At 52.1% G+C, this 23405-nt stretch overlaps 7 protein-coding genes across 7 annotated transcripts; 5 read left to right on the forward strand and 2 right to left on the reverse strand.

The window, feature by feature from the left end:
* Window positions 1–45: 45 nt before the first annotated feature.
* ASPACDRAFT_1891107 (uncharacterized protein) lies at window positions 46–1849 on the reverse strand (the record flags this gene model as incomplete). The annotated part of the gene is made up of 4 exons (XM_020198604.1): window positions 46–1084; window positions 1146–1446; window positions 1501–1609; window positions 1669–1849. 4 exons carry the CDS (start codon window positions 1847–1849, stop codon window positions 353–355), a joined length of 1323 nt encoding a protein of 440 aa, XP_020052515.1. The 3' UTR covers window positions 46–352.
* Window positions 1850–2203: 354 nt separating this feature from the next.
* On the forward strand, window positions 2204–3019 carry ASPACDRAFT_34889 (YdcF family protein; the record flags this gene model as incomplete). The annotated part of the gene is made up of 1 exon (XM_020200081.1): window positions 2204–3019. The coding sequence occupies one exon, from the start codon at window positions 2204–2206 to the stop codon at window positions 3017–3019; it is 816 nt and encodes a 271-aa protein (XP_020052516.1).
* Window positions 3020–4030: 1011 nt separating this feature from the next.
* Window positions 4031–5547, forward strand: ASPACDRAFT_34742 (glycoside hydrolase family 28 protein; the record flags this gene model as incomplete). Its single annotated transcript, XM_020200068.1, has 4 exons — window positions 4031–4654; window positions 4719–4757; window positions 4826–5027; window positions 5090–5547. The coding sequence occupies 4 exons, from the start codon at window positions 4031–4033 to the stop codon at window positions 5545–5547; spliced, it is 1323 nt and encodes a 440-aa protein (XP_020052517.1).
* Window positions 5548–6080: 533 nt separating this feature from the next.
* ASPACDRAFT_1874958 (putative sugar transporter) lies at window positions 6081–8192 on the forward strand. Its single transcript, XM_020198047.1, has one exon. It carries the CDS (start codon window positions 6243–6245, stop codon window positions 7893–7895), a length of 1653 nt encoding a protein of 550 aa, XP_020052518.1. The 5' UTR covers window positions 6081–6242; the 3' UTR covers window positions 7896–8192.
* Window positions 8193–8944: 752 nt separating this feature from the next.
* Window positions 8945–16290, reverse strand: ags3 (alpha-1,3-glucan synthase Ags3; the record flags this gene model as incomplete). The annotated part of the gene is made up of 4 exons (XM_020200084.1): window positions 8945–8993; window positions 9052–15636; window positions 15701–15876; window positions 15928–16290. 4 exons carry the CDS (start codon window positions 16288–16290, stop codon window positions 8945–8947), a joined length of 7173 nt encoding a protein of 2390 aa, XP_020052519.1.
* A 3436-nt stretch (window positions 16291–19726) lies between these two features.
* ASPACDRAFT_1891112 (aminotransferase class I/II-fold pyridoxal phosphate-dependent enzyme) lies at window positions 19727–21173 on the forward strand. Its single transcript, XM_020198605.1, has 3 exons — window positions 19727–20509; window positions 20557–20699; window positions 20755–21173. Exons 1-3 carry the CDS (start codon window positions 19741–19743, stop codon window positions 21139–21141), a joined length of 1299 nt encoding a protein of 432 aa, XP_020052520.1. The 5' UTR covers window positions 19727–19740; the 3' UTR covers window positions 21142–21173.
* Window positions 21174–21547: 374 nt separating this feature from the next.
* On the forward strand, window positions 21548–23255 carry ASPACDRAFT_125678 (phosphatidylserine decarboxylase family protein). Its single transcript, XM_020196836.1, has 2 exons — window positions 21548–21769; window positions 21835–23255. Exons 1-2 carry the CDS (start codon window positions 21717–21719, stop codon window positions 23132–23134), a joined length of 1353 nt encoding a protein of 450 aa, XP_020052521.1. The 5' UTR covers window positions 21548–21716; the 3' UTR covers window positions 23135–23255.
* The last annotated feature ends 150 nt before the right edge of the window (window positions 23256–23405 follow it).

The following is a 23405-nucleotide window of genomic DNA, read 5'->3' on the forward strand; positions in this document are numbered from 1 at the left end:
TGAGGCTGGATGCCCAGAGTCGCCGAACGAGAAGGATTCGGAATTAGTCCGCTGATTAATGTATACTTTGAGATTGCGACCCCATCTGCCAAATCAACTAATCTTCCGAGTTGACCCTCGGAACCCGCGGCGGTTAATTGTACTGCTCGATTCGATAAATGTGAAAACAACCTTGTTCTTGTCAAGACTCTAGTGTGTAGCCGTCTTCGCCGACGATGGTAGAGGCTTTTCTGGCGTCACTCATCCTTTCTTTCGGAGGGCACTTTCGATTCTTTCGTGCTGCCTGGATCCCATAACGATTATGCGTGCTTTGTTTAAAGGAGGTTCTGTAAGCGATGACATGCTCTTATTATCATGCTTCCCCAATCACCCCGTTTGCCTGACCAGCCACAAGCTGTCCCACCGTCTGCGCATAGTACTTTCGCTTATGAACGGAAAGACGACAGAAGAGCAGTCTGTCAAACTCGTTCCGGGAGATGGAGGCAGCGCGTAACTGCGGTGAGTGTTCCTGCGAACTCCCCAAACGCATAAACAAAACGATACGGGGCCCAACATGGCTGTAAAGAGAGCGCGGTAATGGCCAGCAACCTTCAGCGTAGTCGGAGAATAAACCAGAAGCTTGCTCGCATCCAGCATCCGCTTCTGCGTCCACAAGGGATGGATCATCTCGCGGCCGTAGTAGGTTAACAAGAGATAAGACATAGTTTTTATCTGCTCTAGTGACAAGGTCGAACTCGTTGATGAGGTTCAAGCATAAATTCGTAGGCAGTCTTTGATGCCTGATGCCATGCATCAACGGTAATGTGACTACTGGTGGGGCACCAAACGTGACGCAAGAGAAGCGTCTTGCGTTCTTGGGAAGTTCCTCTGAGATATAGTGGAGAAACAATAGTGAGGCTACGGCACCTCCTGCGGAGTGACCGGTGAAGAGAATGTGACTGCCAGTGTCAGCATGGAGACGACTGTAGGCTTTTATTCTTTCAGAGACGATGGCTGCCAGTGCCATTGCACTATGCAGAAATCCGGAATGGGCCCCTAGCTTGCTCTGGGGCGAGTGATCATCGAGCTCAAAACAGGCAGGATTCTGATAGAGACAGCCATCAGAATGATGACCGCCTTAAGTGAGGACAGAACCATTGACTTACAATGAAGTGACTCGCATCTTGTGGCTTGCTGTTGATGTTGACTATATGATCCACAGTACTGGCAGTTCCTCTGATCGCGATGACCAACACAGGCAGAAGCTCATTTCCGTTTGATATCTCCTGCAAATCAACCGTTGTGAAAGTAGCAGCCTTGACTGTTCCATTGAGAGAAGGCGTAACTTCATGGTCATGTGTCAATACACAATTCTTGATTGTGCGTGGGAGGCGGATGGAAGCAGAGTTGTAGGACTCATTCGCGCAGTTCCATGCGAGTGATATGAGAAGAGATTGATCTTGCGAGCTTAAGTGCATTAGCTGAAGCCCTTTTACCAAGAATAGAGGGGATCCGGTTTACCATGTCCACTTCTCGTCACATTGCTCAGGGCTCAGCTGCGCGTTGTCATATCTGGATGCCTCATCATCCAAGCGCGTGGCCAGAGCCCGAGCCTGGGCACAGAGATTATCTTCCAGCAATAGATATTAGCGACGAGCAAGCTGTCTCAGGTTGGAGTCAAGTAGCCACCTTCAAGGTCAATGCCCTTGAGAGAGGCACCAAGAACATCAGATAGCTCTGCTGCTGCTACAGATGCGCCCTGTAAATTGTCGATGGAGGCAGTTCCTGACGTTGGAGGAGCTGCCGAGGCGCGTAGAGCGGATGCGGTTGAGGCTGGATGGTTCTTGACTAGTTTGAGCAATCGCTTCATGTTGATGGTATGCTTGCCAGTTGTGAGGCGTTATTAAGGATGATCATGCAAGAAACATAAGTAGAGGGAAGTTTTGTACAGTAGATAGTATGAGTCGATAGGTATCCAGTAAGCAAGAAACTTTCCCAATTAGGCAATGCCGAGGGACGGAGATCGGCTCCATCTGCCATCCGTTTGTGGTTTTCTCCACTGCTGATTCTACCCGTGCCGTCTGCCGTCTCATCTACCGTTTACAATCATAGAAAACAACCTTGAACAAGAATCTTAATAAATTCAGAAGCAGTCAGAAGCAGTCATTAATCCCAGTCAAACAAACACAAGAAGAGAACAACAAGCAGAAAGAAGAGAAAAAAAATGTCATCCATTGACCCCCACAACATCAACCTGATTTCCACCTTCCTCGCCCATGAGCAACTCCCCGCAGCACAGCCGCCCCCCCATGCAGTCGACTGCATTGTGATCTGCGTGTCCGCCATCCTCCACCAGGCTGAAGCGGTCTTCACATTCCTCGGTCACAACCCGCACGCCACCCAGACCCTCGTCTTCTGCGGCGGGACTGGCCACTCCACCCCTTACCTTTATGAGGCGGTGTCCAAGCACCCCAAATATGCGCATCTTGCCCCAGAGACTCAAGGCAAGGCAGAAGCCCAAGTGCTCCACACCATCTTCACGCGAGGTTTCGAGACCGTGGCCTCGGACTTCCGGAAGGCTGGAGGCAACCTGCTGGTCGAGGACCAGTCCACGAATTGCGGGCAGAACGCGATACAGACCAGGCGCCTGCTGGAGAGGAATGCCATCCCGGCACCCAATTCCGTAATTATCGTCCAGGATCCCACCATGGCCCGAAGGACGATTGCCTCATTCGTCAAGGCCTTTGCGCCGTTGACCCCGGATTTCATAAGCTGGCCAATCATAGTGCCGCGGGTCCGGTTGCAGGAGGATAATGAGCTGGTGTACGATGTAGATGGGATCCCTGCAGATTCGCTGTGGAGTATACCTCGCTTTCTGGGACTGCTGATGGGTGAAATACCGCGCCTGAGAGATGATGATAATGGCTATGGGCCACGGGGTAAAGGGTTCATTGATCATGTCGATATTCCAGAGGGCGTTGAGCGAGCGTTTCATGGCTTAGAGCGCGGGATGCTAGGATCGGAACTAGCCAAGAGATGACTCTGATTGGTCAAAGCTTGCTATTTGGATTGCCTTTCTTCAAGGATTACCTATCTTCAAGACTATTTTGACTCTTCATAATATGGTAGTCTCGGGGATAGTGCAGCTATCGTAGGCAGAGTGCCCCTGAAGAGAACAATGACGACATTTTGTATTACTCGTTTATAAAATCGCGGGACACAAGGCGTCGAATATCAAGCGATCTTGGCGTCGCGAATGTGATGCTGGGCCGTCTTGGTAGGGCCTGAGCGCTGGGTGCAACACGAAGAACCCAACTGGCACGTAACTCACTGGATGCTCGGCCTTCACTCACCCGACAGCTGCACCTGAACAATGTCTTCTTTCCCGCTCGCATCAGACCGACCCGGATTTTCAGGGCAGAAGCTTTATGGTGATTGCTTGTTGCACGCATCACCCCGCCGCACGTACCCCACAAAGTCGTCAGGCGATGCATCTAGCTGGGGGGATGAGTTCTTGCTTGACAATTGCCGAGATGAACCTCCTGGCCGCCCCTGGAACTAAATCCTTCGCAGAAATCACTATCAATCTGGGATGTGATCAGCGCTTCAAGCCTCGAGACGGATTCTCAAGTAGTGCTGACACACTGGCTTGCGTGGCGGTATAATCAATCAGAATTCTCCATGAATAAGGAGGAGCTTGGGGTTTGAAGCCTCTGTGAGGAAGCTTGACTCCGGTCACTCCACTGGGCTTCTGAGCAAAAACAGTAGAGATCATCATCCAAAGGGGTTCTGACACTTTATGTCACGGAGTAGGAAGCCACAATCAACGTCCGACAGGACGGAGAATCTTCAGCCTGCTTGATTTCCCAGCGGCTCGAGGGGGTCGAGGATAAGTGTACGTTGTAGATTCTCCGGTGGACATGAGTCCCTGACCACAATCACCATGAACGCTCCTTACTGCGATATAAAAGCTGCGTTTGCTGCGTAAGTTCTTGAGAAGAATTCCAAGTATCAAGCAAGTCGAGGTTGCTCCCATTGATCCAAGCCAGTCATGCGTGGTCTTTTCCTTCTTGCTCTGGGTGCTATCCCGGCGCTCGTCAGCGGTCAACTCTCTGGCAGTGTTGGCCCGTTGACCTCCGCTTCCACCAAAGGTGCGACAAAAACATGCAACATCCTCAGCTACGGCGCAGTGGCTGACAACTCGACCGATGTGGGGCCTGCCATCACATCGGCCTGGGCTGCATGCAAAAGCGGAGGTCTTGTCTACATCCCATCTGGCAACTATGCCCTAAACACCTGGGTCACCCTGACTGGGGGCAGCGCGACCGCAATCCAGCTGGATGGTATCATCTACCGCACAGGTACCGCGAGTGGGAACATGATTGCAGTCACTGACACCACCGATTTCGAGCTGTTCAGTAGCACCTCCAAAGGTGCTGTGCAGGGATTCGGCTATGTGTACCATGCGGAGGGTACCTACGGAGCACGAATTCTGCGCTTGACCGACGTGACTCATTTCTCCGTGCACGATATTATCTTGGTGGATGCGCCTGCTTTTCACTTTACCATGGACACCTGCTCCGATGGCGAGGTGTACAACATGGCGATTCGTGGTGGCAATGAGGGCGGCTTGGACGGGATTGATGTCTGGGGAAGCAACATCTGGGTTCACGATGTAAGTCAGGCCCGAGTGGCAATATGCTACTTCTCGGTCGCTCACGAGATGTGCATTCGTATAGGTTGAAGTGACCAACAAGGATGAATGTGTAACAGTCAAGGTAAGGCTTTTCTTTCGCAAGCATGATATGACGCGCTCGAGCCTTGACTGACCGAAGACGCACCACAGAGCCCTGCCAACAATATTCTGGTGGAGAGTATTTATTGCAACTGGAGTGGTGGTTGCGCAATGGGATCGCTCGGGGCCGACACCGACGTCACCGACATTGTCTACCGCAATGTTTATACCTGGTCGTCGAACCAGATGTACATGATCAAGAGCAATGGTGGCAGTGGAACGGTGTCGAATGTTCTGCTGGAAAACTTCATCGGTTAGTGCTGCCTATGCCCCACCTTTCCAACTTGAAAGTGTCGACTGATGCCTTTTGTTTAGGGCACGGTAATGCGTACTCGCTCGACATTGATGGCTACTGGAGCAGCATGACTGCGGTGGACGGGGACGGGGTGCAGCTGAACAACATCACTGTGAAGAACTGGAAGGGCACCGAGGCGAATGGAGCGACCCGACCACCGATCCGAGTTGTGTGTAGTGACACGGCGCCTTGCACGGACCTGACGCTGGAAGATATCGCCATTTGGACCGAAAGCGGCTCGAGTGAATTGTACCTGTGCCGTTCCGCTTACGGATCGGGATACTGTCTGAAGGACAGCTCTTCGCACACATCCTACACCACGACCAGCACTGTCACGGCAGCTCCATCAGGGTACTCGGCAACAACCATGGCAGCCGACTTGACGACCGCATTTGGCCTCACTGCTTCCATTCCTATTCCGACCATCCCGACCTCGTTTTATCCCGGGTTGACCCCATACAGTGCCTTGGCAGGCTAATAGGCGTGAAAGCAAGGTGGGATTGATGTGTCACCGTCGCAGTGGAAGGAATGTCGGCAGGAGGAGAAGGAGGAGGAGGAGGAGGAGGAGGAGGAGGAGGAGGAGGGGAGATCATTGTAAATCGTTGAGATCATTGAGTCGTTGAGATCATGGATCAGCCTGGTAATTGTTACCTCACGATTTCCTTAGGTGTTTGTTAGTCAGTATGTATGTTATATGAATCACAAGGAAGATCCTCCTTCGTATCTCGAGAATTCTTTCACGCAGGACTGGGCAGGAGGAAGTTTGAGGGACTCATGCGAGCTGCAGTCGTCGGTTTATCAGCCATTCATTGTCCGATCGCGTCATCCCTTCCTTGTCGATTCTCGCTTACTTAACTTTTTATTCCCTTTCCCTCGCATTATCTTTCTCTCTCTCTCTCTCTCTCCTCCTCTCGCTCTTCTCGCAAGTTCTGATTGACACTTAGACTGTGGTAATTACACATACATCTGTCTAGAAGAAATTGAGGAAATGGTGAAGTGATGAAGTGGTGAAGAGGTGAAAGTGGAAGCTGCGACGATAATAAGCCCAATGGGGAATCCCCGCATCCTCTCCGCCGACCGACCGACCGACCGAAGTATATCTCAAGACTCAATTAATTTTCATCCTCCCCTCATTCAGACCTCAATTTCTCCAACACATCTTTAATCACATCAATGACCATGACCACACTCTCCTCCAAGCCCAGCGAGTCACAGCCCTTACAATCCACCAGTCCACTATCCGAGCAGTCATCCTATCCCGATGATGCCGCAGCATCCGACTATCGCTTCAAGGCGGACCGGCTGAACCGTGCCATCCAAGAGATCGGCATGGGACGGTATCAATGGCAGCTGTTCGGGGTGATCGGCTTTGGCTGGGCCAGCGACAACCTCTGGCCCATCGTGACCTCGCTAATCCTGGTGCCCGTCTCCTACGAATTCCACGTCGCGCAGCCGCCGTTACTATCGCTAGCCCAGAACATCGGACTGCTGGCGGGCTCGCTTTTCTGGGGCTTCACCTGCGATGTTTTCGGCCGCCGATGGGCCTTCAACATGACCATCGCCATCACGGCCATCTTCGGGCTGATCGCCGCGGGGTCGCCCACCTTCGCGGCGGTCGGGGTCTTCACAGCCCTATGGTCCTTCGGCGTGGGCGGCAACCTGCCCGTCGATTCGGCCATCTTCCTCGAATTCCTGCCGGGCTCGCATCAGTACCTGCTGACCGTGCTCTCGTTGAACTGGGCGCTGGCGCAAGTCCTCGCCAACCTCGTCGCTTGGCCGCTGATCGGCAACATGACGTGCGCCTCGGCCGCCAACTGCACCAAATCCGCCAACATGGGCTGGCGCTACTTCCTGCTCACAATGGGCGGCATCGCGCTCGTCATGTGCATCGCGCGCTGCGTCTTCTTCACCCTCTACGAGTCCCCCAAATACCTCATGGGCAAGGGCCTGTACGAGGAATCCGTGACGGTGATTCACGAAGTGGCCCGGCGCAACGGCAAGACGACCACCCTCTCCATCGACGACCTCACCGACGAAGACGGAGAAGACCACTCTCTCTTCAGCAGCGACAACAATGACAACGCAGCCCCCATCCAGCAGCAACCCCAACAACAGCAACCCCAACAACAGCAACCCCAGCACCAGCACCAGCACCAGCACCACCCGCTCCGCCTAGCCGACCACCTCCGCGCGCGCCTCTCCCTCCTAAGCCTAACCTCCCTCAAAGCGCTCTTCGCCTCACGCCAACGCGCGCGCACCACGATCCTCATGATCCTAATCTGGGCGCTGATCGGCCTAGGCTTCCCGCTCTACAACGCCTTCCTCCCCTACCTCCAACAAACCCGGGGGGTGCAATTCGGCGACGGCAGCACGTACCTCACCTACCGCAACTCACTTATCATCAGCGCCGTCGGGGTGCCCGGCAGTTTGGTCGGGGGAATCATGGTGGAGATCCCGCGGCTAGGCCGCAAGGGCACGCTGGCGGTGGGCGCCTGCTGCACGGGGGCCTTCCTGCTGGCGTCGACCACGGCGGGCTCCTCGGCCGCGCTGCTGGGCTGGAACTGCGCCTACAGCTTCACCAGCAGCCTGCTGTACGCCGTGCTTTACGCCTACACCCCGGAGATCTTCGAGACCCAGTACCGCGGCACCGGCAACGCCCTCGTCGGCGGCGCCAACCGCATTGGCGGCATCCTGGCCCCCGTCATCGCCATCGTCGCCGGCATCCAGACCAGCGTCCCCGTCTACATCAGCGGCGGCATGTTCGTCCTCGCCGGCTTGCTGGTTCTGGGGGTTCCCGTCGAGACGAGGGGGAAGATGAGTTTGTAAGGGGGACGGACGGGACCGGAAGGGAGGAAACCATTCACACCGACCGTATGTAGAAATGTGAATATCGACTATTCCTGATCCGAAAAAGACTCGGGAAGTAGGAACTTCAGCATCGCAGGGCAAGCAAATAGGGTACCGTACTGTACATCCAGTGAACACGACACCGGTCGCCCACAATAACTAAAGTTCTAAACATCCGAGTCGAAACAATATCGCACCTACCCTCGAACAACTCCCTCCTCCATGTCAATACCACGACAGATAATAGCCTAGTTGATACCCAAGCGATAGACGAAGTCTTCAAAAAAGAAATGTCAAGAATAACAAAAATAAGAAAATCTATAAAGGGAATGAAACCCGCCGCAGACGGCCATAATTGAGACAGTGACGCACCGCATCACTGCGGGCACAGGTTAGCGGCACAGGCACAGGCCCAGGCCCAGGCACAGGGACAGGGACAGATACAGTAGTATCACCGGATTCGGAATGTCCGTTCTATCCCATCCGGAAGTGAAACACCCGGCCAGACAACCTTATCCATGAGCCAACCAAACTATTCGGCATGTCACTCCGATCCACAAATTCAAATCCATGAGTCGCATTTCTTCTGTCGTGTACAAATTCTATTCGTGACCCCGGTTCTCGGGAACTCGGGAGGTGTGAGGCGTAGCGTGAGATTTTTCTCGGTGGCCATGGCCGGCCGGTAGCCCTAACTGCTACTGCTACGATTATGCAGTGAAAAGAAAAAAAAAGAATATGGGAGAATACTACCTATCATGGGATACGCTCAACCTGAGGGAAGAAGACTGGACGTGAGAACTGGTATATGTACCACCACACAACAACAGCTACCTCTCCAAAACTATTTACTCATGAGTATATACAGCAAGCACACTCTATCATACCCAAAACGCTAGAAACACTGCGGAATCCACAGACAAAAAGAAAAGACCAAACGGGTCTATACAGGCTTTCTATAGATGCAAATGAGATGATATATATATGCATGGTATATGCAATAACAAGATTAAACACAAGTCATGATCACATCAAGGCCTGTTGAGCTGTTCCTTTCGGTAGAAGAAGAAGAATCCCCAGCTATAAACCACGTTAGTATAACTATACGCAACGATTGAAGACGAGGGCAAAAACTTACGCTGCCAGAAGTTGGAAGAAAAGCGAGATCCAGAACCAGGCGTTCCCAACCTTGTCAACACTGGTGCCCACATCGGGCGAAATACCACCTGGTCCAACCTTGTTCGGGGCAAACCCACGCGCGGCCATCGTAGCGATGGAGCCAAAGGCCTGTGCGGCCAAGAGCACAAAACAAACGTGGACTCTGGTCAACGTTTGCAGGAGGATCATACCAAGTCCGACTTGCTGTATCTCGTCGAGAACACCCAGCCAAAGCCAGATGGCTCGCGAAACAAGCGCACCAGAGGTAAGACTGCCAGCCCAAGGAAGGTACTGCCCGATATTCGAGGTTCCCCACCAAATTTGGGCCCAGCGGGGAGCACCCAAGCTCAATCCGAAGACAGGGAGTGCCCAGGTATGCTCCTTGCCCAGGTAGCGGAAGAAAAGCATTATAGCAATCCAGAGCACGATAAAGAACCCAATCACAAGGATAACAACCTCCCATGTCTTCGCATGCTTAGAGGACCACAGGAAGGACCAATTGCGACCAGTGGCAGCGGCAAGGAACCAGTTCTGGATGATCACCATAAAGAAGAACCAGAGGACGATGCGGCGCCGGAGGAGCGAAGTGTAGAAGTCGAGGATACGGCTCGGTGCCTGACGGTAGTACTTTGGCAGACCCAGAGCAAGAAGAACACCGATCACGAAGCACACAGCGGCAATGGGCATCACCACTGCAGTCAGGCGCCAGGTATTCAGAGCGAGAGTAGAAACGCCGGCGACCTCGACCGTTGTGACCCTTTGACTCCAGTACCAGAGGGCGACGGTGTAGATTTGCTGAATACCCTGGATCATAGCGGCACGGAACATCCAATCCTTGACGGGGACTGCACCCTGATCACCAAAGTTGAGGGCGAAGAAGAGCGAGCCGCTGGAGGACGCAGCAGCATACACACCAGCAGCCACATTTTGAGCCCATGCGCGACCGAGAGTAGAGGCACCAAACGGCGAAATGCCCATGACCACGAAAGCCATACAGTAGATAAACCAGGGAAGACTGAGGACGATTACCGAAGGAACAGTGTAGTACAGGAACCACCAGCAGATCGAAGAAATACAGTAAATCGCGGCAATAATATATACCTTGGTGGCTGTTTCACCAACCTGACCGGCCAACAAGGTCATTTGCGAGGAGTTCGTCGCGATAATCTGCCCAAGACCAAGGAAGAGAGCGTAAATCGGCCAATTTCCAATGCGCCGCCTCATGAATCGCTGTAGGAACATCGGACGGCTGTACCCCAAACGAGCGAGCCATCGGTCAATCTCATCTTCGTTGGAGTTCGGCCCTGCGTCTGAGACACGGTTGTACGAGGTGTCCTGGACAAAGTTCTCGGATTTGGGCGAGGTCATGGGTCGGTCTTCAATGTGCTTCTTAAGCTGCGCGTCGTTGTACATGTTGAAGAACTTGCGTTCACTCTTCATCAGGTAGGTCTCGATACAGTCATCATTGATGGAGTTCTTGTCGTACTTCCTAAGACGCTCCTCGAAGCGTCGAGTGAAGTGGCCCATGCTGTCCGTGAAGGTAGGATCGACCTTCTGTAGTTCAAAGACAGGCTGGGTCTCGTTGCCATGGCTGTGATCGCCCACAACGGAAGGTAGAGATAGGACAGACACATTGCGAGCATGGGCAAAGGGAGTGGTCTCACTCAAGCCTGGAGACAAGGGCCAGTCAGATGGTGTCGGGAGCGGAGAAGATGCTCGCGAGATCTGGCCGGGTGAGCCTGGAACTCCAAGGTGAGAACCCCGTCGGGGACCGGCCAGTGAGAGTGAGCTTCCATTTCCGAGTGTCTGTCCGAGTTCCTGCGCCGCCAGAGTGCTGTTCACTGCCCTCATCGCCTCGTCGGGAGAGATGTAGTCCGACTGGTGAGTAGCATCGGTTTCATCATCGAAATCAGTCAGGTCATCGTCCTCCTGCTCAACAATTCTACTGCCGCGTGGCTTGCCAAAAAGTTTCTTGCCTTGACCAGGCCCAGCTCGTCGACCAAGAGAAAGCTTGCGGCCGAGGCCGCTGTTCCTGTTATCATCTGCCTGCAATTCCTGTAGTCGAGACTGCGCATTGAGCATGACCTTTCCGGGAGAATTGTCCGAGCCTCCGTCGGCCAGCCCAGTAAGGCTCAGCGTGGAGTTACGGGCACTCGGAGGCATGCTAGGTGTCTCCCAGTAGGTCTGCGATTCCGGCATGGGGCCTGCGACGGTGCTCTGGTTCTTCTTGTAGTGGATCTGGATCGCGGTTCTTTGTAGTACTTCAAGTTTCTGGATCCATTCGAGTACAGGGAAACGCTGCTTGGCGGAGTTGGCACGCATCTCCTCACGGGTTTCCTGAGTCGAGTCGAGCGCAGACTTGATGGCCTTTTTCAATTGATGCAACAAGTGGCGTGTAGCATCTGATTCCACAGTATACCACCAACCAGGCATTTGGCCCAGTCCACCGATGCGAGAACCAATTCCCAGGGCACCCTTTCGACCAAACTCAACAGCAACCAGACCGAATGGCTCGTCTCGCGATGGAATAAGCGCGAAATCGGCACCCGAGAAGACGTAAGGAGGCAAGATGGTAAACTCTGGCTTAGAGAAAACTCTTCCAGGGAACATCTCCATAATCCGCTCCAATTTGGTGGCCGCCAGCTTACCGTAAAGATCGATGGTTGGGCCTACACAAATCAGTTGAACATTAGGTCTGGCAGATAGGATGGCCGGCATGACATCGGCAATCAAATCCACACCCTTTTGTTTCGACCATCGGCCCACGAAGACGAGCAAATCAGCATCACGGTTCTCGTTCAGTCCAGCCCATTTCTGCGCCTGGAGCTTGTGCTCAATTCGCTCTTCAGTGGAAAGAAGTGGAGCATCTGCGTTCTCGTCCAAGGCAGCTGTGTCAGAGGGATCGGGATTCGGAAGACTGCCAATTTTGTCAAGACTCCAGAAGATCGGGTAACGAGCCCAAGAGCGCTTTCCGTATTTGTTGGACACACCCACAGCGCCGAACCCGCGTTGATGGAATCGTAGGTAACTGGCTCCGGTATGAAGAAGGTTGAGCACGTTTCCGAATTGAGAGTATTTGGTAGCGACCTCGACGGGAAGATTAAAGACAGAGCAGACTTCCTTCTTCTCTTGCTGGGTTCGTAATGGCCAGAGACCCTGGAATTCGGCGTTATGCAGAGACAAGCAGACGGGAATAGTTTGACTTGGCAGAAGGTACAGAGGTGCCAAGCAGCCGTGGAAGTCGTTGATGTGATAGAGGTTGATCGAGGGGAATCGCTTGATAGTCTCGGCGATACACTGGTTCCAAGCTGAGTAGTAGATGGAACTCTCAAGATCGTCCATACGAGGTGGGTAAGGCTCCGCTTTAGTTTGTTGACGGAAGACCGGCGCGTCAAGAAGCACGTAGGTAATATTATCGACAATGTGATACTGGACGTTCACAAGATATGGCTTCTCTAGAATGGTGACGACGAAAGGTTCACCAGGCGAGTCAGTGGGATAATCGATATCACCAACGCAAGGAACAACCCAGATCAGGTTCTGGTGCTTGAGGTTCGCGGACATTAGCTGCGCCATTACACCAAGACCACCAATCTTGACCTTGTTCTTCCAGTCCTCAATGTTGTATTCCATGGTAGCGATAAGCACGGTCCGCCGTTCTTCGGGAACGCCGGCAATTGCCACGTCCATTGGCCCTGATACGTCAGACATTGCGTGAATCGAGTCGTCGTCACTACCGAGCTTGTCCTTGAGTCGGCGCCAGAAGACTAGCGGCATTGCACCATCCTTGGTAGTCATGTTACCGTCGGTATTGAGCTCGACGCGATAGAATGTCCGAATGAACAAGTAGACACCCACAAGACCCATAAGGATCGGAATGACCCATAACAGGACATAGAGCACAAGCTGCGCCCATCCCGATCCAACAGGGAGCAAATCATATCGGAACGTGGCATCGTTCAAGGAGATGGTCCACCCGAGGTGTGGGAAGGGAGGCAAATCAGTAATGTTGATCACGTTGGAAGAGAGATATGACGGAGGAAGCTTCTGCACCACGGACGAGTTGTCAACATCGCCGTAAACCTCGGTCGTATCAGGGATACCATCTTCTCCGATACCCCAGACACTGATCTGTCCCACAGACGGCCACTCGGTGACAAAGTCGTACTTCCAGCGCTGTTCTTTCTTATCGTAACGCATTTTTGCATCTAGACCGGAATCGTAACCATACTGGTTGTACGGACCATTCCACCACAGATGAGGGAATCGGCGCGGCACCCCATCCTCCCAGTCAACATCACCTTCCTGCAGATACGCACTGCTGCCAGTGAGTCTGGAGAAGTATTGCACCTGAACGTGTGTTCCCTTCCATTTCTGGTTCTTCGTACCGTCGAATTCAAGTTCCTGAATAGTGGTATTGCCACCTTCATATGTGGTCCAGTTGGACCAGCTCCGGCCAAAAGTCGTTGAGTAGCGAAACTGATCGGCACCTGCAGCCTCATGCTGCACAATAACATTCCCATTGTCCGACTTGTGTACCAGGGTAGTCGAGTAATTCATCAACGGTGAGATCAAAGGATTACTTGGAGATCCGACACGGAACAAGAACCGGTCCACAGAGTCGGTGTGAGTCCCAGAGGTAGTGGAAACATTCTTGACGGTGATTTGATGAACACCATGGTAGACATCAGTCAACTGAGCAGACCATGTCCAGATCGTGGGAATTTCGCCGACATAATCCTCCTTGCTTGTTCGTGCAGTAATATTGGTGCAAGTGACGGTGGACTTGTCCAGTGAGGCTGTGACACCTTTGTGAGTTGTGGAGTTCAGGGAGACTGCTTTCGTGATACCATCGCAGTCCATCTCTTTCGAGTACCCAAACGAGATGTTGACCGTCTGAGCCTTGTCATCCATGGAAAGTAGGCGCACGTCGTGACCAGGAATAAATTCGGTCACGGTAGGACGAGGCTCAATGAAGTCTTCGGCTTCAATGTAGGCACGGTACTCCCAAGGAAGCAGCTTCATGCCTTTATAACAGCCGTAGTCCTGGCCACTGGGGCCATCTTCCAACTCAAGCTCGTCGTACGGATAAAAAACGTTCTTCAGCTTCGAGCCCGATTTGAAAGGAGACAGCAATGCAGAACTTTTGTTGCTACAGTTCTCGCCGTAGGTAACTGTCTTGTTGTCGTTGTGGTAGACGAGCCAAATGGTATTATTGGCCCCGGTAGACTCCTTTTGGACGCCAGGGAAGTAGCTTCGCAGCACTGACCAGAGACCAGTGACTGTCGGCGTAGTCGACGAACCAGGCAAATAGATATCCTGGGTGAGCTGGGAGATCGTCTCGAGGTAGAAACCATCATTGGCAACCGGATAGTGCTCACGGACCTCAAACATACGCTTCATGATGTTGCGAAGAGGGTGGGCCGGGTTCCGCTGGTCGTAGGTGACGGTAATATCATGGCACCCGTACAATCCCTTCTCGTTGGGGAAATCGTAGAACTTGGAAGTGTTCAAGTTAAAGCAGCCGTGAGTCCACCAGGCAGTGTGGTAAGTCATGGGCTGCCGACCAAATAGATAATTCGAGGCTGTGGCATCAAACACGTACATGGCTTGCTCTTCACCCCACAGAACTAGAGGAATACCAGGAAGCTCCAGTGTGACAATGTACAAACCTAGGAGATACTTGTCCGTGCCATTTTTGATAGCGGGCCAGCGGAAGTTGTCCTGGTTAGAGACTCCGTACATGTGTCGCGGGTCGAGCTCGCCTGTAATCGCGTTGATCATGTCGTTAGTCACCAACATGCCGTTCCAAGCCTCAATAAAATCCGTGGGCAAGTCGAAACCGGCGACCAAGTTACCGTCCATGCCGAGGAAACGAGTCATCGACCGGTAAATCGTGTAGTGAAAGGCAGCGGCATCGAGTGCTTGAAGCCCATCGTCTCGAAGAAAGTACTCATCCGAAGTATTCGTCAATTTGACGGCGGCTCCTGCTGAGTCTGGTGTCTGGTCAGGCTGACGGCCACGGCCGAGATAGAGACTACCGAAGGTATTTCCGGACGTGATTTCACCAGGGAGGAAGAAATTCTTCTTCCCATATTTCTTCGCACATTCACGATATACAGCAGTCATGTCACCGAGTGCATCTAGGGTCGACTGTACAGCTTTATCGAATCGAAATCCGTCAATATCGAGACTCGCGATCACAATGCAGGAATGCTGGGTGATGACGTCGCGGATGGGTTTGTGCCATTCTCTGAGACGGTCCTGCACCGAGGCGAATTTGGTGAGTTGGCGCTTCCAGTCAGGGAAGTTACCAAACGCCTCCAATTCTCCGTACTGGTCAAAGTCGCTGTTGTAGCAGCCTTTCAAATCCTCGACACCTCCGCTAGTCAATGGATATCCAGTTTCGTTCCAGAACCTTGGGTAATTGCAAGTCTCATTGTAGTCGTTTCCGAATTTAAAGTCCGCGTATTGTCTCTCTGAGATATACTCGACTTCGTACTCTTTCGGGTTGAAATCGGCCGAGTCGTTGAGATGGCCTTTGAAACCGATCAAGTTGCTCAAGCTGCGAAACGTGAGTGACATATCTTGAATGCGAGGGGTCGAGGGGTCTCGAGGGTGATACTCACGTTGCAAGCGTATTGTCCATAATCACATACATGTCACGGTCATGGATCTCGGTAACGGTCCGTCTCCAGTCCTCGAGTGTGCCATGGTGCATGTCGAGAAGAGTGGTATCAACTGGGGAATAGCCATCGTAGGCCCAAGGAAGGTTCATCAGGGCGGTTCCAGCGAAGTAGATAGCCTGCCCGGTCAGCAATGTCACACGGTATCAGAGGTCTGTGGTTTCCCATACCTTGAACCCCATACCCCGGATGTAGTCCAGCGAATCAATCAAGCCGACCAAGTCGCCGCCATGGCGCATTTGATTCGAGTTCAATACATGTTCGAAGGTTGTTCCGTTAATGTCATCGTTTGCGGGATCACCGTTCGCGATGCGGTCCAGGAAAATCGTATAGACGGGAAAGCGCCAGTTATCTGGCGAGGGATGGTAGTCGTGACCCGACCATTCTCCCCAGTAATTGATTGGGTGTTCTGCTGATTTGTTTTCATTCAAGTTGTAGTCAACGAGCGATTCATCGTACGGCCAGCCGAATGCAGTGATGCTCAGCAACGATAGGATCAGAATCGCCGAGCGCTGCATTGCCGGGACGAACATCAAGAAAGTGGTCTGCACCGATAACTGCGCGACTCAAAAAAAGATAAGAATAACACTGAAATTGTCCTACATGCCCTGACTCCGGGGAAGCGAACGAACGGCGGGAAGTATAAACCAGTAGAGAGTTGATATGAGGGAGGAATAAAAGACGAACAAAACGAGTGACTTGTCGATTAAACCAACAGCAACACAACAAGGATTATGATGGATTATGGCAGCAGGGGAGAAATCCTATCAAGCGGGCGAGATGGGGGAGAAAAATGGAGCGCAGCTGGAGTGGTTTTGCTGGAGCGGTGCCTCTCCTACTATGACGACGGCCGCATTATTGTTCGACGAGGCGACATGAGACATCCGAAACCACCGACCCGCAGTAGGGCCGCGGTGAGGTGGGCAATCCAAGACATCCATCTCACTTTCGCCCATGATGGGTGGCTAAATTAAGAAACGTCATATCAGGATTTCATGATTGGGTGAATTGAGACAAATGTGTTTCTTCTGATGGGGACTTGGTTTTGGTTTCCCACTTTCTCGCTCTCACTTCTTGTGCTGATGGAGGGGGAGGAGGGCTGGAGGGACTGGGAGAGAGTCCCGCTATCAATTCAACCCAGCATTCGGTCCAACCAGATAAATCAAAACCAGTAAAATCCTCATGCAAAAAGTTCTGTCTGTATCAATATCCACTCATGTCGCTTGTCGACCAGTCTGGGTTGTTATCCAAAACCCGGTCGGTTTTGAGCCCGCACAGGTTCCATTCGCCGTATCTGGATTCTCAAGATAAGCGTCGTCACCGACCCTATAGGCAAGAAGTATAAGACTCTAGGATCTACTACGTACGTCGAGCATTAATTATTCCCGTGTCAGTCTGGAACCGCCGTTGACTGGTCAAATAAATGACTGCTGGGTTGACAGCTCGCTGGGAGATTGGGATGGGCCGAGAAAGCGAGACATGTGTGAAGCTGTTCTGAGTATGGTGACATTGGCATGAAACGGCCATTTCGATGCCTTGTCACGAACCGTTTCCCCTGTGACCGATACTGCAAAGCATATCGTCTCATGATGCTTGTCTAGGCTAAAACTCTTGTCTTGCTTGGCCGGGTGAAAGACCTCGTGTTCCTCACACACTCACAATGTGAGGCGCAACATTGTCGTGTTGAAGCGCCTCTGCGATAATTCAGGCTATTTGCCACTGCGCTATTATTGTATATGGGCCATCGTGAGTCCGCGCGAGAATTGCGAATAGTGGTGCCTCTTTTGCCCCCTGGTAGATTTAGTACTGGTTGAAAACAGTGGCAGTGGGCAACCGTGCATAGATACGTACGTACGCAGTCGCGTCGCAAGGTACGGAAGGAACAGCAAGTGCAGATTTTGGATCGGGTTCCTGTGGGGTGGGGGGTCGAAGGGTGAATGGACAGGGTGTGATTGTGTGGGAAAGATGGAAAGGAAGTTCCATCCTTCGGCATCCCGCGACTTGCCCGCCCCACCTCACTGTAACACTGACCATTCATTGAGGGCGCGGGCAATAGATTCTCAGGGTCCGGAAGAAGTCTCTGAATTTCTGAAAGTTTCTGCTTTGGAATTTGGAGCATGCCACGGGTCAAAGTGGGCTGGCAGTCTGGCAGTCCCTTGGTCTTGTGCCCTGTGGCCCGGTGCCGTTGAATTGAATGGCTTGGATGAAAACAGAAAGTGGTTCAAGTGGAAAGTCGGATGTTAGTTTGTGACTGCCCTGTTGGACTGCCCTGTTGGACTGCCCTGTTGGTTGTTGTTTGCTGCCATGCTTGGGTCTTTGCCCCACCCGGGATCCATATCAGTCCCGTATTATTCGTAGTGCAAGACTGCAAGCTAAACTAACCAGCCCTTGAAATAGAATTAATCTTACTCAGCACTGGCTGGACTGGGACTTTTTCACCACCCACCGGCCTATTTGCGTTAGTCAATTAATCACTGCCACTGACATCATCAACAGTCGGAACCAAATCGCAGTGTCTGCGGAAAGTTCGGGAACGTGCCTGTGCCTGCGCTGCCGGACTGGTACGGAGTACAGTACACAACATATATGTGGTGTGCATGCAGTGATGAGTAATTTCTATTTACATATGTACACACTCATAGTAAATATGAGTATCATATCTACTCATGTCCTGTTTGTTTTGTTTGTTGCCGTTCTTCTGCATACTGTATGCGCATCGACATATATATCCTCGGACGCATGTATCTGTACAACCTCTTGTCATGTCAGGAATACCCATCCTCGGAAGGTCGATCATGACAAAAACAGACATGTGACCTGTCATGGATGAAATAGCCGAGAGTTTCGAGCTTTCCGCTTCGTGTATAAACTAGATAGAGTTCTTCCACTGGAAGTCAACGCTACATGTACACTTGCAGATGCAGCTGGCTTCTGGGACCCGAGCCGACTTGTGCGTTCAGCTACCAGAGAATGAGGAGAACAGCCCCATCGGAAAACTGCTTAACAACTCGCGGGGTTTTCTGCTTCTGGTGCAAGGTTCCAAGCTCCCTGGCGTAGCCGTTTCATTTGATGGAAAGGCGGAGCCAAGTGTCATGACCAGCAACCCCCAAGGCATCTGTTCAGAGTCCAACTGAAGGTTTAGTCTCTGACGTTTTCACTGCCTGAAACCAGATGGGACATGGCTTTTAACTTGATGAGAGCGTGAGGTAACTCGATTTCAAAAGACAAGATAATTCAATGAACACTCGACTTGTAGTGGTTGGTAGCTGTCATGGTCCCTAATGGCTGAATTACCGGGTAGGTCTATCCTTCCAGTTAAATCATACCATTGAGTTTAACCTATTCAGAGGGCCCGTATGGGGCCAGTCAAGGTCAGTGTGTGGATCTGCTACATGACGTCTTCCACTTAAGTTAATAATGAAACGGCCAGAGCGCCCATCCATTTGATTGACAGCCATATCCGCGCAGTAGACTATCGTAGTATCGCCATACTTGGTGACAAGCTGTCGGAGATGATTGGCATGTTCGCTAGAGGTAAGCCACGCGGCTTGGCTGACAATTAGATCCGGAAGAACCATGGCTGAGGTGGCTCTTATGGTACTGTTCCTCCTCCGAATGAATCGGCATGAGAGTTTGATATACTTCTCGATGATGTTTTGACAACAGCAGGATGTACCAGCGCGAATACAAGGGCTGACATTGAAAAAAGATAGTCCATTGATATCATCACATGAGATGCTGGACCTCTCAACCGGGAATTCGCAAGTATAATACCGGATTTTGAATGAGAAAGCCGGATATCAATCAATGGAAGTTGGCAGATTTTGCGATGCGGGCAGGTTGCTTTAGGAATAAATCGCACGCCTTGAAGGCGAGCTCAGTAGTGGCATAACCCCACAAGTATATAGGCTCAACGAAAGCAGGCAGAGAAGCAGATTGACACTCGCAAACACCAATCTGGATCTTTATGAACTCTCCACAATATGGCTCTGGGACCGAAGATTCTCGATCGCAAACTCCGACTGGCCTTGGACCAGCGCCAGCGTGAGGGGAGGCTGATTCAACCAGCTTCCCCAAGCGAAGTGCAAGGCACCATCGACTTCGGATCCAACGATACCCTATCCTTGTCAGGTTCCGGCGCTTTGAGTCGAGCCTTTTTGCACCAGCTTGAGAAACATCCAGATTTCACAGTCGGGAGCAGCAGCACCCGCATCTTCGAGGGTCTCAGACAGTATCTTGAAGATATTGAGCGTGACCTGGCTACATTCTACAATGCTGAGAATGCAATGGTATTCGGCTCAGGGTTTGACGCAAATGTGGCCATTTGGTCTGTGATCTCGCAGCCTGGGGACATCGTCATCTTCGATGAACTTATGCATGCCTGTGCCCGTCAGGGAATGAAGAATGGGCGCGCTAAGGCTGTGCCATTTGTGCACAACGACTGTGCCTCTCTCCGGAGTTGTCTCGAGAACGCCCGAGAGCGGAACCACGGCATCGCAGAGGGCAAGCAAGTGGTGTTTGTCTGCTTTGAATCAGTCTACAGCATGGATGGAGACGAGGCTCCCATCCATGAGATCATTCAAATAGCATCTGAATCACTTCCCCTGGGCAATTATGTGCTTGTTATCGACGAAGCCCATTCCAACGGACTCGTTGGGCCTAATGGATCAGGCTTGATTGCTCAATATGGCTTGGAAAAAGAGTTCATTATCAGGGTCCAGACTTGTGGTAAAGCCCTCGGGGCATCAGGAGGTAAGAGTCCTAGCTTCATCTGCAACGCGTCGGCTAATTATCTAAAGGTGTCGTTTTATGTAACGACACGATCAAGCAAACCTTGCTGAATTATTCCGGCAATGTCCTATTCACAACAGCCCCTAGCTTTGTGACGGTTGTCGCTATAAGGGCTGCATATGAGCTGCTGGCAAGTAAGGACGGTGACAGAGTTAGTTAAGAGTCAGATCGATATATGGAACGAGAGAAGCTTACCGCTATCACAGCGTCGAGCGCGACTGCAGCACAACATCAAGTTTACCTACTGGACCTTGACAAACCACCCACAGTGGGAGGAAGCTAAGGACAGAGGCATCATTCGACTTCCAACCGAGACAGGCTGGCGCTCTAGGACATTCAGGTCCGCGATATTCGCACTGGTAACACAACCGGGCAAGGCGCGCAGCCTGGCGAAGCCCCTACAGCAGGCTAAATTCTGGGTCAACGCAGTCGATTATCCGATTGTGCCGAGGAACCTGGACCGCGTGCGACTCATGGTACATGCTGATAACACTGAGGAGCAAATCGGCGCCGTTGTGCAAATCATTATGAGGTGGGCGATGGGACAAATGAAGTCGGAGACGATGAAATTGGATAGAATGGCACGACTATAGGTGATAAGAGTAGGTGGGCAGCTCAGACAGAACCAAGAATAAGTTATCGAACTCTAGATCCATGATGAGCAGGAGCATCTAAATAGTCCCGTGACCACGCCCGGGATATTACGAACAGTACATTAGAATCCTCTTCAACCTCCCTGCAATTGAATTTCCTTGCAACGACGACATACCTCTGACCAAGACTAGCGCATTTTCTAGCATCTAAACAAACAAACAAACAAAGAAAGAAAAAAGAAAGACCAGACTGTCAAGCGAGGTCTAGAAATCCAGCATAGGATTGTGGTTGGGTGCAAGGACCGGCGATCATCGGAAGTTGACTTCCATGACATCACTCGTTCTCTCCACCATTTCAGATTCAGCCCAGTGCCTACTGCTGCGTCGCAAACATGACCCACTTCTTGTGCCACTGCCCTGTCTTTACAGCATCATCATGATGCAAGTTCACCTCACGTCAGGCTATTGTCTACGGCATGCTGTGGTATAAACTGAGCTCGTTCCTGCCCAGCATTAGCCAAGCTTCTTCCCCAGATTCCTCATACATTCCGCCAAGACCAACCATCCCGCCCATCATGTCTCCCCATCAAACCCACCAGAAGAAGCACCAGACTCCCCGACTACACCAGTAAGCCATATATATCTTGATTACCACAAATACTCCAGTCCATCTTCTAAGCCCCTATGTCTCAGTGTCGGAAGATGGATGCCCTCCACCCTGGACGAGCATCACGAATGGGTTGGGGGTGTTATCGCCCACGTCGACCGCAACAAGCCTGAAGAGCTTCACCCAGTTTTAAAAGAATTTCAAGAACTTATCGAGTCCAACACGAGGGTCTACTTACTCATGGCCGCCATGTTCGGCGAAATCCCGCGCAACCGGACCTACGCGACGGATCCGACCGGCTGCCCACAGCTACGCGATTACAAGCACATGCTGGAAGTTCTCAACCATCTCATCACCACCGCCCCCTCATGGAACGACTTCTCTCACCGCGTGGGTCTTGTCGGACTGCCCATCAATGCTGTCCTAGACTGGCCTATGGGAACCCCCTCCGGTTACGCCGCCTTCCTTGACCCCGACGTCAACCGAATGCTGAAGAAAGTCCTCAACGCCTGGGGTGACTTCCTCAGATCCCCCGAGTCTGCATCCGTCCTCGACGACTCCGCGAACGGCTGGTTCGGCGAGACGGGGAAGTCCGACCTAGTCGAGGTGGCCAACCTGGGCGGCAAGACCGACCACACATTTGAAGAGATGTTCATTTGCGACCCCTCCGCTCCTCACCACGGCTACAAATCCTGGGACGATTTCTTCACGCGGCTTTTCCGGGAGGGGATCCGGCCAGTTGCTGGTCCTGATGACGACAAGATCATCGCCAATGCCTGCGAGTCCAAGCCTTATAAGGTCGCGTACAATGTGAAAGCCCGCGACACCTTCTGGATCAAGCACCAGCCGTACTCGATCAACGACATGCTTGCCTTCGACCCCCTGGCGGAGCAGTTCAACGGTGGCACCGTCTACCAGGCCTTCCTTAGCGCACTGAGCTACCACCGCTGGCACAGCCCCGTCTCCGGCAAGATCGTCAAGGCCTACGTCGTGGATGGCACATACTACTCTGAGCCCTTGTTCGAGGGCATTGGCGACCCGAACCCCACCGAGAAGCACAAGCACGGGATTGATGCCTGCGGTGAGGTCACTTCGCAGGGCTTCTTGACAGCCACTGCCACCCGCGCCATCATGTTCATCGAATGCGACAACCCGGATATCGGCCTTATGGCCTTCCTGGGTGTGGGCATGTGCGAGGTCTCGACCTGTGACATCACTGTTAAGGAGGGCCAGCATGTCAACAAAGGTGACGAGCTCGGCATGTTCCACTTCGGTGGCTCAACGCATTGTCTCCTTTTCCGGAAGGGCGTCAATGTTCAAGGCTTCCCCTCGGCTGATACGGATCAGAATGTGCCTGTCAGAAGCCAGGTGGCTTACGTTGCTTGATTCTTCCCCGCTTCTGAAAGAAAATTTGCATGGGGCCTCTAATTAGCAAGGCTTCTACATGTGGATGTTAATGAGCGATGCTTTACGATACATATAAGGAAATAAAGTACATACTTCAGACCCTGTGTTTTTTAAATACAGTATGAGAGCAGGTAAGCTCAAGATATTGGTAGAGCAAAAGTAGACAAGGCAGGTAGATGCCTCAAGTCCCATTTGAAAACTAGCCAAATATGGAAATAGCCTGGCTTGACTCTGGCTGGTCTTGACGTCA

This window comes from Aspergillus aculeatus (assembly GCF_001890905.1).
Source record: "Aspergillus aculeatus ATCC 16872 unplaced genomic scaffold ASPACscaffold_17, whole genome shotgun sequence".
In the NCBI taxonomy this organism is placed as follows: domain Eukaryota; kingdom Fungi; phylum Ascomycota; class Eurotiomycetes; order Eurotiales; family Aspergillaceae; genus Aspergillus; species Aspergillus aculeatus.